This window comes from Lolium rigidum, chromosome 1 (genome assembly GCF_022539505.1).
Source record: "Lolium rigidum isolate FL_2022 chromosome 1, APGP_CSIRO_Lrig_0.1, whole genome shotgun sequence".
NCBI classification, from domain to species: Eukaryota; Viridiplantae; Streptophyta; class Magnoliopsida; order Poales; family Poaceae; genus Lolium; species Lolium rigidum.
The window spans coordinates 154,530,117-154,545,224 of record NC_061508.1 but is presented as its reverse complement, the minus strand read 5'-3'; the positions used below and the strand labels follow the sequence as shown (position 1 = coordinate 154,545,224).

General features: G+C 46.5%; 1 protein-coding gene across 1 annotated transcript; it reads left to right on the top strand.

Annotated features, from left to right (window-relative positions):
• Positions 1-3,016: 3,016 nt before the first annotated feature.
• LOC124682605 (peptidyl-prolyl cis-trans isomerase E) lies at positions 3,017-7,859 on the top strand. The gene is made up of 3 exons (XM_047217258.1): positions 3,017-3,121; positions 3,340-3,603; positions 7,352-7,859. Exons 1-3 carry the CDS (start codon positions 3,085-3,087, stop codon positions 7,549-7,551), a joined length of 501 nt encoding a protein of 166 aa, XP_047073214.1. The 5' UTR covers positions 3,017-3,084; the 3' UTR covers positions 7,552-7,859.
• The last annotated feature ends 7,249 nt before the right edge of the window (positions 7,860-15,108 follow it).

Below are 15,108 nucleotides of genomic sequence, written 5' to 3'. Positions count from 1 at the left end.
CCGGTCAACCGGCCGTACCGTCGGGCCGCCCGATCCCAGGGCCAGTCCGACCGGCCCCCACGCCGGATCCATCCGGTTTCAACCGGGCCCTGAACTTGTGCCAGCCGGGCACTATGCAGTAAGCCCGGAAGGTCACCCGGTCGCCACCCGGCGCCAGGCCCAGTCCAGACCGGACCGCCCGGTCCCAGGCCCGGTTGACCGAATCCTAGACCGGACGAGTCCGAGTCTGGCTCGACCAGATCTATTCTGGGTCGGTTATTTTCGTACTTTTTCGACCTGAGGTCGTCCTGAACTCCTATATAAGTGCCCAGGACGCCCCAAAGTTGCTTTAGACCACGTTTAAGATAAACCCTAGTTCTTAGTTGTTTGCTCTGCAAAACTATTGAATCCCTACACCATATTGCTTGATTTGGTGTAGATCTAAAAGTCTTGTGTGATTTGTTGTTCCATTGGGAATTAGTAGATTGCAACTTACCGCTTCGTGGTCGGCGGCTACGTGCGCAAGTGTGTGGAGTTGCGAATATCTTGCGAGGTTGAGAGCTGTTGCATTGGCGACAGGGACCAATCGAGAGATCTCGTTGCGTCATACAAGTTATCTTCCACTACATCGTCGTGTTCCTCCGCTACTATCACCCCGTGATCATCATCACCACCGTTGCTTACTGAGAAGATCGGGCCACCCCTTATCACCCACTCTTGATCCTTATGTCTCAACTCATACTTTCTGAATACTTAATCTCATCTTTATAACCACTCATTTACGTAGTGGCGTTTGATGTAATTAAAGTACCCTTCCGGTATAAGTGATTTACATGATCTCATGGTCAAAGGACTAGGTTACTATGTATAGAAAGCTTATAGCAAGATGAACTTAATGACTTGATCTCATGCTATGCTTATTTGGGTGTATGTCCATTATATCATTCACCCAATGACATAACCTTGTTATTAACAACATCCAATGTTCATGATCACGAAACCATGATCATCTATTAATCAACAAGCTAGTTATACAAGAGGCTTACTAGGGATTCCTTGTTGTTTACATAACACACATGTATCAATGTATCGGTTAATACAATTATAGCATGGGATGTAAACATTTTTCACAAACACAAAGATATAATAATAACCATTTTATTATTGCCTCTTGGGCATATCTCTAACATCATCACCCTCCTAACCATCCAACCACATGGTGGTTCTCGTCGTGGCCAGAGCCTCGGAGCATCTGTTCTGAACAGAATGACAACACGATTGGGTTTGAATCTATAATTTTGAATTTTCGAAGTCAAATTTAAACATAGAGTAGTCTGCGAATACAACCAATGATCCAAATAGCGACATAGAACATGAATAGTGCAACCGCCCTCAAACTATTGCCAAATAGCTGCCAGTCATTGTAACAACCCGACGTATTCATAAGTGAATTCAACATCGAGATCACCCTTACCCGCGAGCAACAAGAAGTTGTGATCACAACCTTTGCGGAAATCCCCCAAGTCTACTACTCGGCAGTGATACCTAGCAATCCACCAATCAGAAATACCATAAGATAAGTCAAAGCGAATTTATGCATCATTGGCGATAAACTAGACCATATGAAATGTTGTGAGTGGTGGGGTAACATAGGACCCACATGTAAGTGTGTGGTGTGTGAGGCCATCTGGGGTTGGATCATCGCATTGGGCGGACCCTGGATGTCGTGTTCTTTTATCATGCCTTTGCAATCAGTGCTTGTTAGTGAAATCATAGAGTAGACCGTGAACCATTGCTTGTTGCTTTTCCCTACTACCTGGTAGAATCGTTAATTTGTATCAGAGCTTTCGATCTCTCGAATCCTTTGCGAGTTTGAGCAGATCGAAGGTGACTGAAGACTTAGCGGCATGTGTGAATTTCTCTTTGATAAAATTTGCGCAAAGACCCACAACACAAGGACGACTAGGGAAACAACCTGGGGCATGGCGGTGGTGGCCTCCTCCTCCGTCGAAGGTGGCCGACCAGCTGGTTGTGAAGGATCGCACGATTCCACATCTAATCCCGACAACGAGTTAGGGAAGGCGTGCCTGCCAGATCGAGTCCTAACACTAGTCACGGCGGGCGATAGTAGCGTCTATCCGTTACTTTACTAAGGCATCGCCGGCCATCGTCTACTCACTCGAGATTAGGTTTCCCAGATTGGGCAATGACAACATATTCAATGTAGATATTGTTTTTCTAGAGCAGCTGCTAGATTATGGAAGCAAGAGGTAAACTAGTGTGTATCTACCATGTCGACGACAACAAGTATCAAGGCATGTTAGGTCCTGCCGATGGAGGTCTGGAATTAAATCTCGAAACTCGCGAGCTAAATGAGTAACTCGCGATTCGTCTCGTAGACTCTAACTCGGCGTATAACGAGCCGAGCCGAGTTTTAAATTTTGTCGTTAAATGAGTTCAAGCTAAATGAGCCGAGTTCATCGACTCGTGAGTAGCTCATTTAGCTCAGTAAAAATGAATAGTTGGCTATACAATCTACAAAACAAATTAATCAAGCCTGAATGAGCAAGTAGTGTCGTGTGGGCCTAAGCCACCATATTGGCAAGTACATTTATGCTTTCTCGACATGACAATCTTATGCTCGTGATATATTGATTGTTGTAGTTTATATTGTTCTGATACCATAATCATAATGAATGTTGTGCTGTCCAAATATTCAGGAACAATGCATTATATGTTTTACATATTTCATTTGATAATTTAAAACGAGCTAAGTCGAGTTTTAAATTTAAATTTAATTGTTAAACGAGTCGAGCCGAGCTAACTTAATTGTTAACCGAGCTTTAGCGAGTCGGCTCGGCTGGAATCCCATCCCTAAATGGACGTGATAGGATGATCTCGGCGTCGACAACAGGTCTGGAGCGAGATTGTCAATTGAGTTGAGACAGAGGAAAACCGAAAAAAAAAGTAGACCTAACCAAACGCACTCCACGCTCTCGTGTTTCTGTAGTCTTTGTCGCCGACTCCTCCCCGCGAGCCATCCCCGGCTCCTGCCGCTCCCCTCGCTTCCGCCGCCCGCCGCCGCGCGCCGCCCCTGACAGGGACATGAACCAGCCGGTGCAGAAGAACACCCTCTACGTAGGTACGCGCTAACACCGGCCCTCCTCGCGGTGCTCCTGTCCCACGCCCATGGCCGCGCTCACCACCTGTTCGACGAAATTCGTTACCGAGACACGCATGGTTCTTCGTGGTGGTTCTCATGGTTCCTTCCCCGTTCATGGAAGGACCTCGCCTGTTCTTGTTCCCCGTGTGACGGATACCAAGCTGAGCTTCGTTCCTGGTTTTCCTTGATGGACGCAGGTGGGCTGTCGGAGGAGGTGGACGAGAAGATCCTGCACGCGGCGTTCGTGCCGTTCGGGGAGGTCAAGGACGTCAAGACGCCGCTCGACCAGGCCACGCAGAAGCACCGCTCCTTCGGCTTCGTCACCTTCCTCGAGCGCGAGGACGCCGCCGCTGCCATGGACAACATGGACGGGGCCGAGCTCTTCGGCCGCGTCCTCACCGTGAACTACGCCTTCCCCGAGCGCATCAAGGGAGGGGAGCAGGGCTGGGCTGCGCAGCCAAGTATGTCACGCCTCCTCTGTTTTTGTCATCTGTTCACTATTGCCTGCTTTCTTGCTTGCCGTACACTAGGGCAAGGGCTGACAAATCGCTGACCTAATGTCTGGTTGGAAGATTTAGGGCGATGAATTTATAGAACTTGTGATTGGACTAAAATCCTAATCATCTGATATGGGGTCAATGCCAGTGAAATATGTTTTGAGTTTGTGTTTTTGTTTTAACGATTTTCTGAAGTTCAAATTAGTAGAAAAAAAGGAATGTTCACAGTAGGTTGATTATTTGTGCTGACCACTAAGTTGCATGTCTCAGATTGTTGGATTTGTTCTAATTTTAATGTGGCCTGCAATGGTTCTCTACAGAGATCCTTCTGTATTAGAAAAATGTTGGATGACACCTTGTCTGGTGGGAACAATTTAAAAGTCTCAACTATAATCTTACTACTCGAAATGTTTCAATCTGGTGCAGTTCTAGTAGTCACCATTGTAGGTTGCCTGGTAATCTTAGACTATCTAGTTCACTATGAATGATTTCATATTTAAGATCTAAGCCCTTGCCTATTTCGTTTAAACCAGAGCATTCAATGTGTCAATTATAAACTTGTACTGTCGATGCTCCAAATAATTTTATACTTGAATTAGTTGTAGTGTTCAGTACTGCAGAAGGGAAGATCTAAGACTTTATTTCCTCAGGCTGTCTGGAGCTGTATATAGTTAGGATTATATTGGTGTGAAATTGTTCCGATTTGAGAGGTTTGATCTTTATTACCACCTCTGTTTGGAAATAGTTGACATCCTTTGGCTCGTAATAAGAACGTTTTTAGATTGGCCAGGTGAAAATAGTATCATTAGTTTGTCATCAAAACTATTTTCATAGATCATAATTCTGTAAGATTTACTAAACTATGAAATGTGAGGGTCAAAGAGAGGAAGTACATGAGCAGCTAATGGATAAGGTCAAACTTTTCAAATGTTCCCTTTTACTTTAGGCAGACAGTTTTAATTTTATTTTGAGGGAAACACATCATATAGTAGCACCAATGGTACATGGAGCATCAGCACATCATGCAGTTAGCATCCCTACAATTTTATATTTGTATACAATGTTTCTGGCAGATCATCTGTCTCCTCAGCCTTGGGTAATATTGTGTTCTATTCAGTCACCTAGATTTTGTTGACAGCTATTCCCTTTCCAAGACAAACTATGAAACTAGAGTTTTCATAGTTTAACTACATGTGACCTTGGTTGGTTACAATGTACCGAGCCACGGACAAGTACCTTTGCCCCTCTTATGTTCTCGTTAATTATCTAGGATACTTAACTGGTTTGAGTGGATTTTGGACTTATTCTATTTGTTAATAATAACAACTAATTATTTTAAAACATGGCTGTCATATGGACTACAAGTGGTGTTCTGCACCTATGCCTGGCACCAGGAGGGTGCGGCAGCAGGGTGCCTAAGCAACCTTATCATAACTTGTTATTTCTTTTAAATTAGTTTGCTTGGAAAAAAATAGAATCTTGGTTGTTAGGATTTGATCTGGTTGCCTCTCCATGTATATATAAAGAGACTTGGCCAGAAGAACAAATCAAACAAGAAAACCAGTCTGGCTTCCCCATCCCTTTCTGTTTACCCTCACACACCATGTTCTGGGGCGTCATGGCTTAATGCCACAGCCTCTCATTGAGCACACGTACTACCTATGCTCAGGTTTCGGGCAACATACCATGACTCGCGAGATTTACACAAGACTAGATAGGTCTAAACTTTATGAAACTGCTATTTTTGTAGACTTAGCATTCACAGTATGAAGAGTCAAATTATACTGCCATGTTTTTCTTTGACATATATTTACTGCTATATAGAGTGCTCAAGCTGAGTTTGTCCATCTTGCACCTTCAGAACATGCACATTATGTGCAATCTTAGGCTCTGTTTGTAATACAGATGATTCTTTTAAGAATTTCTTAGGAACCCCATACCAGACTGGATGTTTCCTTTTCTACAAATCCCTATGTTTCAAATGTGAACTGAATGTTGCAAACAGTGAACTAAACTTGGTAGATTGGTTACATATTAAAGAAAATAACCACTACAGAAGCTACTGGTAAAAATATCAAAATGTCTTAGATAAATTTGTGAATCACTGTTTCCTCTACAGGTATTCTCCAAACTTCCCACTGAATCCTTATTAACATGTATTAACTCTAGTTGTTTGTACTTAATGATGAGAGCAATGTTTGCTGCAACTGCCATTGGTATATTTGAATGTTTAGCAGAATTTCTTTCGATCTCAAACAACTCAAGTATTTTGTTAGTTTGGCAAAATTCTGTATCACGTGAAGTGTATATCTATGTATACTCTTGTAGATCCTACATTATTATTATTGTTTACTTCTCTCAAGTCTTGTAGATGCACACAGTGACTTAATGATGACAGCAAAGCTGCAACCGTCATTGGTATAACTGAATGTTTAGCACAATTTCTTTCTATCTCAAACAACTCAAGTCATTTCTAAGTTTGGCCAAAATCTATAGCGAATGAGATGCAAACCTATATATACACGTGTAGGTCCTACATTTATTTCTATTGATAATTTCTCCGAGGTATTGTAGATGCACACAGTTGTATGTTTAGCATATCATACGAGCGAAGTCATCTTAATTGCCAGTCTTTCAAAATTTTGTATTCTATTTGGCATATTATGTGCAGATTATTGGAGTTATTGCATGCTTCCTATATTCATTGTTCAAGTTCATTTCAAGTTTACCTAATTCCCAGTTTGGAACAGTCAGGATGGATTACTCACCACCTTTTACTGGCAAATCCCCTTATAGAACATGCCCCAATCTAAGCAGTGATATTGTCCTGCACAATCTTTTTACCAGATGCCACACTCCAACTGAGCATGGAGCACAACCTACTTTGCCCGAAAATTAAAGTTAGTTCAAGTTATAGTTCAAATTATATCAATTCAAGCTGTAGGTTGAAACAGTGGTGATATTGTTGACCACTCAGATGTTGAAGGTTCTGATTTGTTCTGATGCCTATATCGTTGGTCTCATGTTGCTCAACGAATGATTTTGTATGAAAGGACTAATAAGGTCTGGAACAGCATGGAATTCTAAATTGTGGAATAGTGTTAGGGATTTTCATCTTGCTGTATGTGTTCAAAGGGCATTGTTATGATCCAATATCAGAGGATAGGGATAAGGCAGAATACTTTACACATCCGCTTAGTTTAAATGATTCATCATACTCTAGTTGGACCTCCTCCATTGTAGTATCAGACGATAGGATAAGGCAGCACACAGCTCCTAAGCTAAAATCACATGAGTCGTGTGGTGAGTTGGGAGTCCCGGCATGGCATGTGCCCCATCTTTCTGTGCTATTCTGTCTTATATCGAATATCGGTGCAATATATATGGTAAAGGTTTCCAGGGAAGATGCCACGCTGGCACAAAATCCACTCCCGAGTCATGTTATTTTGTAAAATATATATCATCTAATAGGCTCTAGCCCTCTTATTTTGTTGCAGACTTGCAGTAACTAATGCGTCAGATACAGCTGCTAAATAAGATGCAAATTTGATTGTGTGGTTTATTCTTACTTTATGCGGTGTATCCCTTTCTGTTTGGTAGTTTTCAGATATTTAGAATCCGCTGCTTTGGAGGTTTAGATTTGTGATAAGTTGTCATCTACTCAGAATATATGACCTTTTGGTTTCTCACTAGTATATTTGTCCCTGTTCAGTTTGGGCCGATGCGGATACTTGGTTTGAGAGGCAGCAGCAAGAAGAGGAAATGAAGCGCCTTCAGGCAGAGCACAGCGCAGCAATGAAAGAAGCAGAAAAGCTTCACAGGGAAAAAGTAGCTGCAGAAAAAGACGGGGAAAAGGATGAAGCAGATCCGATGGCTGCAGCTGAAGCTCAGGCCGTGAAACAGAGCTCTTGAATCCTCGGATACTAACGCTGGGACAAGTAATATATGCATGTTGCATCCAGCAAGTACATGGTCTTCTCAGTCAGTCAGTGTAACTGGCTTGTTGTTTTCTGCCAGTGAACTTTCTTTGTGAGCTAGCTAATCCTATTTGTTGAAGAGATCTGAGCATGTAGCTCTAACCTGCATTTTTTTTTGGTACCGTAAGATGTTCTGTGTTTAGTTATGCTGTCACTGATGGTTGGATTAAACCATTTTCACATCATACCTACTGTACCTGGAGATTTGTTTTGAGCTATGGAGATGATTCATATGGTTGTGCATTCCAAAGTAGGAGCCTGACATTAAGGACCAGCTGCTAAATTCTTTCCTCTTGGAAATCACAATTCCCACTTTCGCTAGATTTTAAGAGAGATTGCTGTCAGTAGCGGGAAACATTGTCCTCTCCTATCAAGATTCCAGTCTGTATTGTACATGCAAGCAGCAGGATGCCTTCACATTGGTTTTCCAGATAAAAAAGAGAGCTGTACAGCAGTATAAGCATGTGAACTATCAATGTTTCATTTAGCCGACACCAACACCACTCTAGTTCGATGCCAATTTCTTCCCCGCTCCCTCAGGGTCATGAAAAGCACGTGCTGAACGCAATGCAGTTGAAATTCCCAAGGTTGCACACTCTATCATGGGCGATTTGCACAAAAATAACCCAAAACTGAAAGAAAAGCACAGACCCTCCGGCGAAACTATTTCACCGATCTAACCCTTTTGTGTGGCGCCCCTCAGACCGGCGCCACACATGTCCATGTGGCTCCCCTGTCGCTGGCGCCACAGACCCGTCCGACGTGGCCCGTCGACGCTGAGCGGGTGATCCAGATCCGACGTGGCAGCATGTGTGGCGCCGCTCTAGCCGGCGCCACACGTTGAAAGTGTGGCGCCCCTGGCAAGGGCGCCACACATCCACTTAAGTTTGGCCGCGCGCGCCCAGCCCAGCCCGACCATCTTCTTTCTCCTCTCTGCTTCCCGTGAAGAACAGGAGGTGGCCGGCGGTTCCTCTCTCTCCCCCTTTCCCCCCATCAAATTCACCACCAAATCACCAGATCTGTCCGTGGAGATCGTTCCCCATCCATTTCTCAAGGTAATCTCCTTCGAATCTTCTCCATTCATCCACTAATTTCATAGATCGGGCTAGATTTGGACATGAACCCTAGACATGGTTTTTTTGTGTGCACTCTATATTGTATTGTTTGTGTTGGAGATGGTAGCCTCATGTATGCATGTGTTTGAACCATAGATTTTTTGAAACCTACATATGAAATTTCACATGTATGTGTATGAACCCTATGTATGTATGTGTATGAACCCACATGTATGTCTAGTATTTGTGATGGAGTAACTCATATTTGTTAGTGGAATGGATCGTAATATGGTTCAATAATGTAAACATGTAGGATGGCCGGTCCCGGTGGCCGGCGAGGCGGTCGAGGCCGCGGTCCTGGGCGCCCCCGGGGCCGGGGAAGGGGCCGCCGCGGTGGAGCAGCAAGGGCCCCACGGTCACCGTCACCTGCATCCTCCTCGTCTTCGCATGAGGAACGCTGCTTCGAGTTCCTCCTCCGCATCGACGACGACCCACTCGGCATCAAGAGGCTACCGGACAAGTTCGCCGAGTTCGTCGACGGCGTCGAGCCGGCGCACTTGCAGCTACGGGAGGCTAGGCTGCAACTTCGCCGCTGGCCCGTGGAGGTCCTGTTCGACGGGCAGGGCAAGATGTACCTGCACACGGGGTGGGACAAGTTCGCCCGTGACCTCCACCTCGAGCCCGGCTGCCAGCTCACCTTCTCGTACGAGGGGGACGGCGAGATGATCGTCAAGGTGTTCGACGACACCGCCTGCCGTGTGCACTACCCCCACACCGGCGAATCCGGCTCGGACACCGATAGTTAGAACTTAGAGTGTTGTCAACTCTATCTTCGTTGCTTCGTGTTGTTTGAATTCTATCTTAAATTGTATGAAACTATGTGCTACGATGTTAGGTATGATGATGTTATGTCCATGATGTGTGTACGAAATGGCTGTTGATATGATGTGTGTATGACATAGCTTTTGACATGATGGCAGTTTTGTTGGAATATGGTAGGATTTTTCATGGTTTTAACACAAGTCAATGTGTGGCGCCCTTCACACTGGCGCCACACTGCAGCTGTGGCGCCCCTCCCATCGGCGCCACATATCCATGTGTAATTGCCCAAAACATACTGTAAGACAAATCGTATGGGACTTAGCCGTTTTGGCGAGGCTCTTTGTGTGGCGCCGATGCCATGGGCGCCACACTAGCATGTGTGGCGCCGCTGCCACGGGCGCCACACAAAGAGCCTCGCCAAAACGGCTAAGTCCCAGACGATTTGTCTTACAGTATGTTTTGGGCAATTAGACATGGATATGTAGCGCCGATGGGAGGGGCGCCACACTAGCATGTGTGGCGCCGCTGCCACGGGCGCCACACAAAGAGCCTCGCCAAAACGGCTAAGGACTTATCGTCCGGAGCCCCTGGATGTTTTGGACCCAATAGTTCATATAAGTTGGCATGTGTGGCGCCGATGCCACGGCCGCCACACTAGCATGTGTGGCGCCAGTGGGAAGGGCGCCACACATTGACTTGTGTTAAAACCATGAAAAATCCTACCATATTCCAACAGTTTTGACAACAAGAACATTGCACTGAATATGTACCACACATTGACACAGCATAATGGTTCAAATGACAAATAAGGTTCGACGACATCAAGGTTTCAATTACAATAAGGTTCAACGACACGAAGGTTCGAGAAGATCAAGGTTCACACAACACTTTCAACGTGTGGCGCCGGCGAGAGCGGCGCCACACATGCTGCCACGTCGGATCGGGATCACCAGCTCAGCGTCGGCGGGCCACGTCGGACGGGTTTGTGGCGCCAGCGACAGGGGAGCCACATGGGCATGTGTGGCGCCGGTGTGAGGGGCGCCACACAAAAGGGTTAGATTGTTGAAATAGTTTCGCCGGAGGATCAGTCTGTGCTTTTCTTTCAGTTTTGGGTTATTTTTGTGCAAATCGCCTCTATCATGCTGTATGGAAGCAACACACGAAACCTCGTCGAGCACTTGGGAACAACCATCGACATCATACTGGAAGAGGAACACCAGAAATCCCATGTGCCTCCCATGCCTACATGTATCCAACACATGAAACTGGAAAAACGACCTAATTAACACCTCATCTCTCGGTAAAATGACCAAATGTGTATTGCATCCTTTTCTTGTAGCCTTTACAGAAATATTTTAGCCGTGAGAAGTTTCTCATCTTGAAAGCCGTCTTATAAAGAATACTTTTCCAGCCAGCTCGTTCAACTGTAACTGGGCAAGGCTTCATGAGGAGCCTTTATTTCACATGATTTGCAGCAACATTAAGCAACCATCGAAGCCTGGAGGACACCTGTTGGTGGATATGTCGATTTATATCCACAGTAGACCACGAAAACGCCCGTTGCCACGCGCACCCATATTTAAGAAGTTGGTAGATATGGCGTATAAATAGGACATTTTGATATTTTTGGAAAAAAGAAATGAAAAGGAAATTAAGTTTGATGAGCTATAATTTCGGACGCACGCATTGCCGCACCCATCTTTGAACCCTCATATATAGAGAAGCATAAGATTATGTGTATATGCAAGAAATCCTCTGAATTCTGTAAGAACATACTGTAGAACAGTAGAACAGGGAAATCATAAAGAATCCAACATTTGCAGGAAGCCAGAAGCAAAATATCCCCTCATAAAAGCCATATAATGTAGACACGCAACAACAAAATGGAGCAGATGGAAGATGGGTAGATAGCAGCGAGCCAGCGATATCCAGATTTCCAGGAGTACATGGTCTTGTCAATCAACTGGCTTTCTGTTTTCTGTCAGTGAAAAAACTGCCTATGGGTAGTTGTTGGGCGATTTACACAAAAATAACCCAAAAGTGGAAGAAAAGCACAGACTGACCCTCCGGCGAAACTATTTCACCAATCTAACCCTTTTGTGTGGCGCCTCTCCCACGGGCGCCACACATGCCCATGTGGCTCCCCTCCTGCCGGCGCCACACACCCAGCCGACGTGGCCCCCTCGCCGCTGAGCTGGTGCGCCCGTCCGACGTGGCAGCATGTGTGGCGCCCCTCCCAACGGCGCCACACATGCCAACTTATATCATGTTTTCGGTCGAAAACATCCAGGGGCTCCGGAACGTCTGGGACTTAGCCGTTTTGCGAGGCTCGATGTGTGGCGCCGATGCCACGGGCGCCACACTAGCATGTGTGGCGCCGATGCCACGGGCGCCACACATCCACTTAAGTGTGGCGCCCGCGCCCGCGCCCAGCCCGACCCAGCCAGTTTCTTCTCTTCTCTCTGTTCCTCCCAGGAAACCGCCGCCGCCGCCCGAGTCCCCTTCGCCCCCCCCACCAAATCGACCAAGCAATCGTCAGATCCGGCCGGCCAAGTCCTTCCTCCTCCATTCCTCAAGGTATTCCCCTTCGAATCCCTCACATTCATCCACTAATTTCATAGATCTTGCTAGATTTGCACATGAACCCTAGACATGGAAACTAGATTTGAAATGGCTATGTATGTGTTGAATGTGTATGTGTAGGAACCCTAGATATGTAGGAACCCTAGATATGTAGGAACCCTAGATATGTAGGAACCCTAGATGTGTTGAATGAAATTTTACATGTATGTGTTGAAATCCTTATGTATGTATGTGGTGAAAGGCAAAATTGGAGCTTAGCAAATGCATTCTATTGTCTTACATATGTCTATTATGTGCCTAGGAATGGTATGTCTTACGAAATTCATATGTGTGATGTATTTGGATATGAACTCTCATGTATGTGTGATGTATATGTGATTCGAAAGTTAGATATATTCTCATGTATTCTTGATGGAATAACTCATATTTGTTAGGAATGTATGTGTGATGGCTTATTTGGATATATTCTCATGTATGTGTTGCTCATATTTGGTATGAATGGCTCATAATATGTTGTATGTGTTGCTCATACATGTAGGATGGTGTGGCTTCCGGATGAAGAGTACGACTGGGAGCACCGGGCTGTTCATATGACGGAGAGGGGAACGGATCTTCACCCTTTGAAGATTCGTTACCATGGCACACCGGATATACCTTATGACGAGAGGTACACGGAGTTCATCCGGCCTACCGGTCTTATGCCGTTCATATCCCTTGTAAGCCGTGGGGGCCACACATGAACCCCTCGGCACTCACCGCCCTTGTCGACCGGTGGAGGCCGGAGACTCACACCTTCCACTTGAGGGCCGGCGAGATGGCCCCTACTCGCAGGATGTTTCCATGATCCTTGCACTACCTATTCGGTGGCGAGCCACTGTGTATGAACACAGCTTCTGATGGGTGGCGCGGACAGATGGAGGACCTTATTGGCAGGGCTCCTCCGCCGCCAGAAAATCCAAAGGAGAGAGTTCCCGCCGGCGCGTCTTTCTCTTGGATCAGAACTAACTTTGCAGAATGCCCCATAGAGGCCGACGAGGACACTCGGAGGACGTACGCCCGCGTGTACTTATGGTACATGATTTCCAGGACTCTCTTTCCTGACAGTGGGGGTAAGCTGGCCCATTGGTGTTGGCTGAAGGCGCTTACGGTGTTGGACGCCCGGTGGAGTTGGGGAACAGCGGCACTTGCCTACCTCTACCGGTAGGTGATGATTTGTTCTATGTACTATTTTCCTATAGTAGTGCGCTACACAAAGTAGTAACCAAATATCTTATGTACGCAGTTGGACGAAGCTTGTCGCAGGACTGGGAGCAAGACGGGTAGCGGCGGTATTGGTGGATGCATGCTCCTACTTTCCGTATGGAGCCGGGACCGCCTATCGGTTGGGCGTCCCGGGGTACTCAACGAGACGCCATGGCCTCATTTCCCTCACTTTCCTGATCGGGAGCTCACTTGGGCATACCTTTGGGACAATGTCTCGGAGATGACGAGCGATCCAATGATCATGTACAGGCAGTACACTGCGGAGTTGGACACTCTTACCGCTGAGCAGGTAACCGATCACTGCGGAGTTGCAATCCTAGTTTTGATTGATTCTACTGGCATCTACTAAATAATTGTATGCTGCAGGTGGAATGGGAGCCATATGGTAGCTACTACCGTATTGGCGCGGCGATGACCGACCTAAACCCCAAGTGCACGGAGGAGGCGCGGTTCGGCGTATGCGCTGCCCACTCATATGCATGTGGCTTGTTGAACACCACCAGCCGCAAAGAGTGATGAGACAGTTTGGGCTGTATCGAGAGTGCCCACCAATGTGGCAAGACACGGACAAGGCGCTTCACGAGTAAACTTCCGGAATCATGCGATGGAAGATTCTTGATAGAAGAGGTACAAACTAACTTGTTGATTCTTGCAGGCTTGATAGGCAGCGGCAGAGGAAGATCACAAATTGGCCAGTCCATCATAGCGGCCACATCACGGCGTTCCAACACTGCTTGGAAGCGGCACGGAATGCTGGCCCTGAGCAGATTGTGCCTCACGACTTCACCGCTTTCAACAACTACCTCGAGTGGTTCCATCGAACACGCGTATCGAGTTAGTGAAGCGCGCGTATCGTGAAGAGATCTTGGACGACCCCATCCGGTTCGATGAGGTTGGGCAAAGCCAGCACGACACTTTTGCTCGCAGAGGGAGATCGACTTCTATTGCTTCCGAGCTGAACTTCGTGGTAATGGATTCTCTCACTAACTAGTACATCATCTAGATTGCCATGTGCTCGCTTAAATTGTGTATGCTATGTTTGTCACAGCGGGAGGAGATCCGAGAAAACAGCCGAGGAGTGCGAGGTTGTGTGGGAGCAGAGCCACACGGATGAAAAGCCCGTCGGACCGTTGCGGAATTTCGTTAAGGTATGATCACCAACTTTGAATGTACGCAATTATGTTACGGTGGCTTTGTAACCGTGAGTTCCATGACGCGGAACATCGCACGAAAGATGCGGCGGTTAGCGAACTTGCTAGGTTGCCGCGAAGGCGAAATCCCTACATCCTCCTCTTCGAAGAACATGTATGTACTATTTTGTTGCTGTGAAACATGTTCTTACTAATTTCAACTTTTGTAATCTCATGTGTTCATGTTTGTGCAGATTCCTCCTGAGGACGACCTAATTCTGAGTCAAGGCGTACTTCCGAAGCGTACCTCCAAGCAATGGTCAGCTTACCAGTTGAAGCCAAGGGGCAAGGCTCCAAACCGGTACACTCCGGAAGATTATGTCAACCGAGGAAAGAAGGTTGTCACTGAGGAGGATGACGGGCCGCCGCGGAGATCAGCTATGTCGAGGATGAGGAACGACGAGCCGTTCTCTTCAGAGGAGGAGGAGGAGGAGGAGGAGCAGGAGCAGCAGCAGGAGCAGCAGCAGCAGGAGCAGCAGCAGGAGCAGCCAAGGCAGCGGACGAAGAGGATGGCCGTCCGGAAGCAGCCCGTGAGGACGACACGTCGAGGACGACACTAGGATGTGCTCCGTGTTGTTG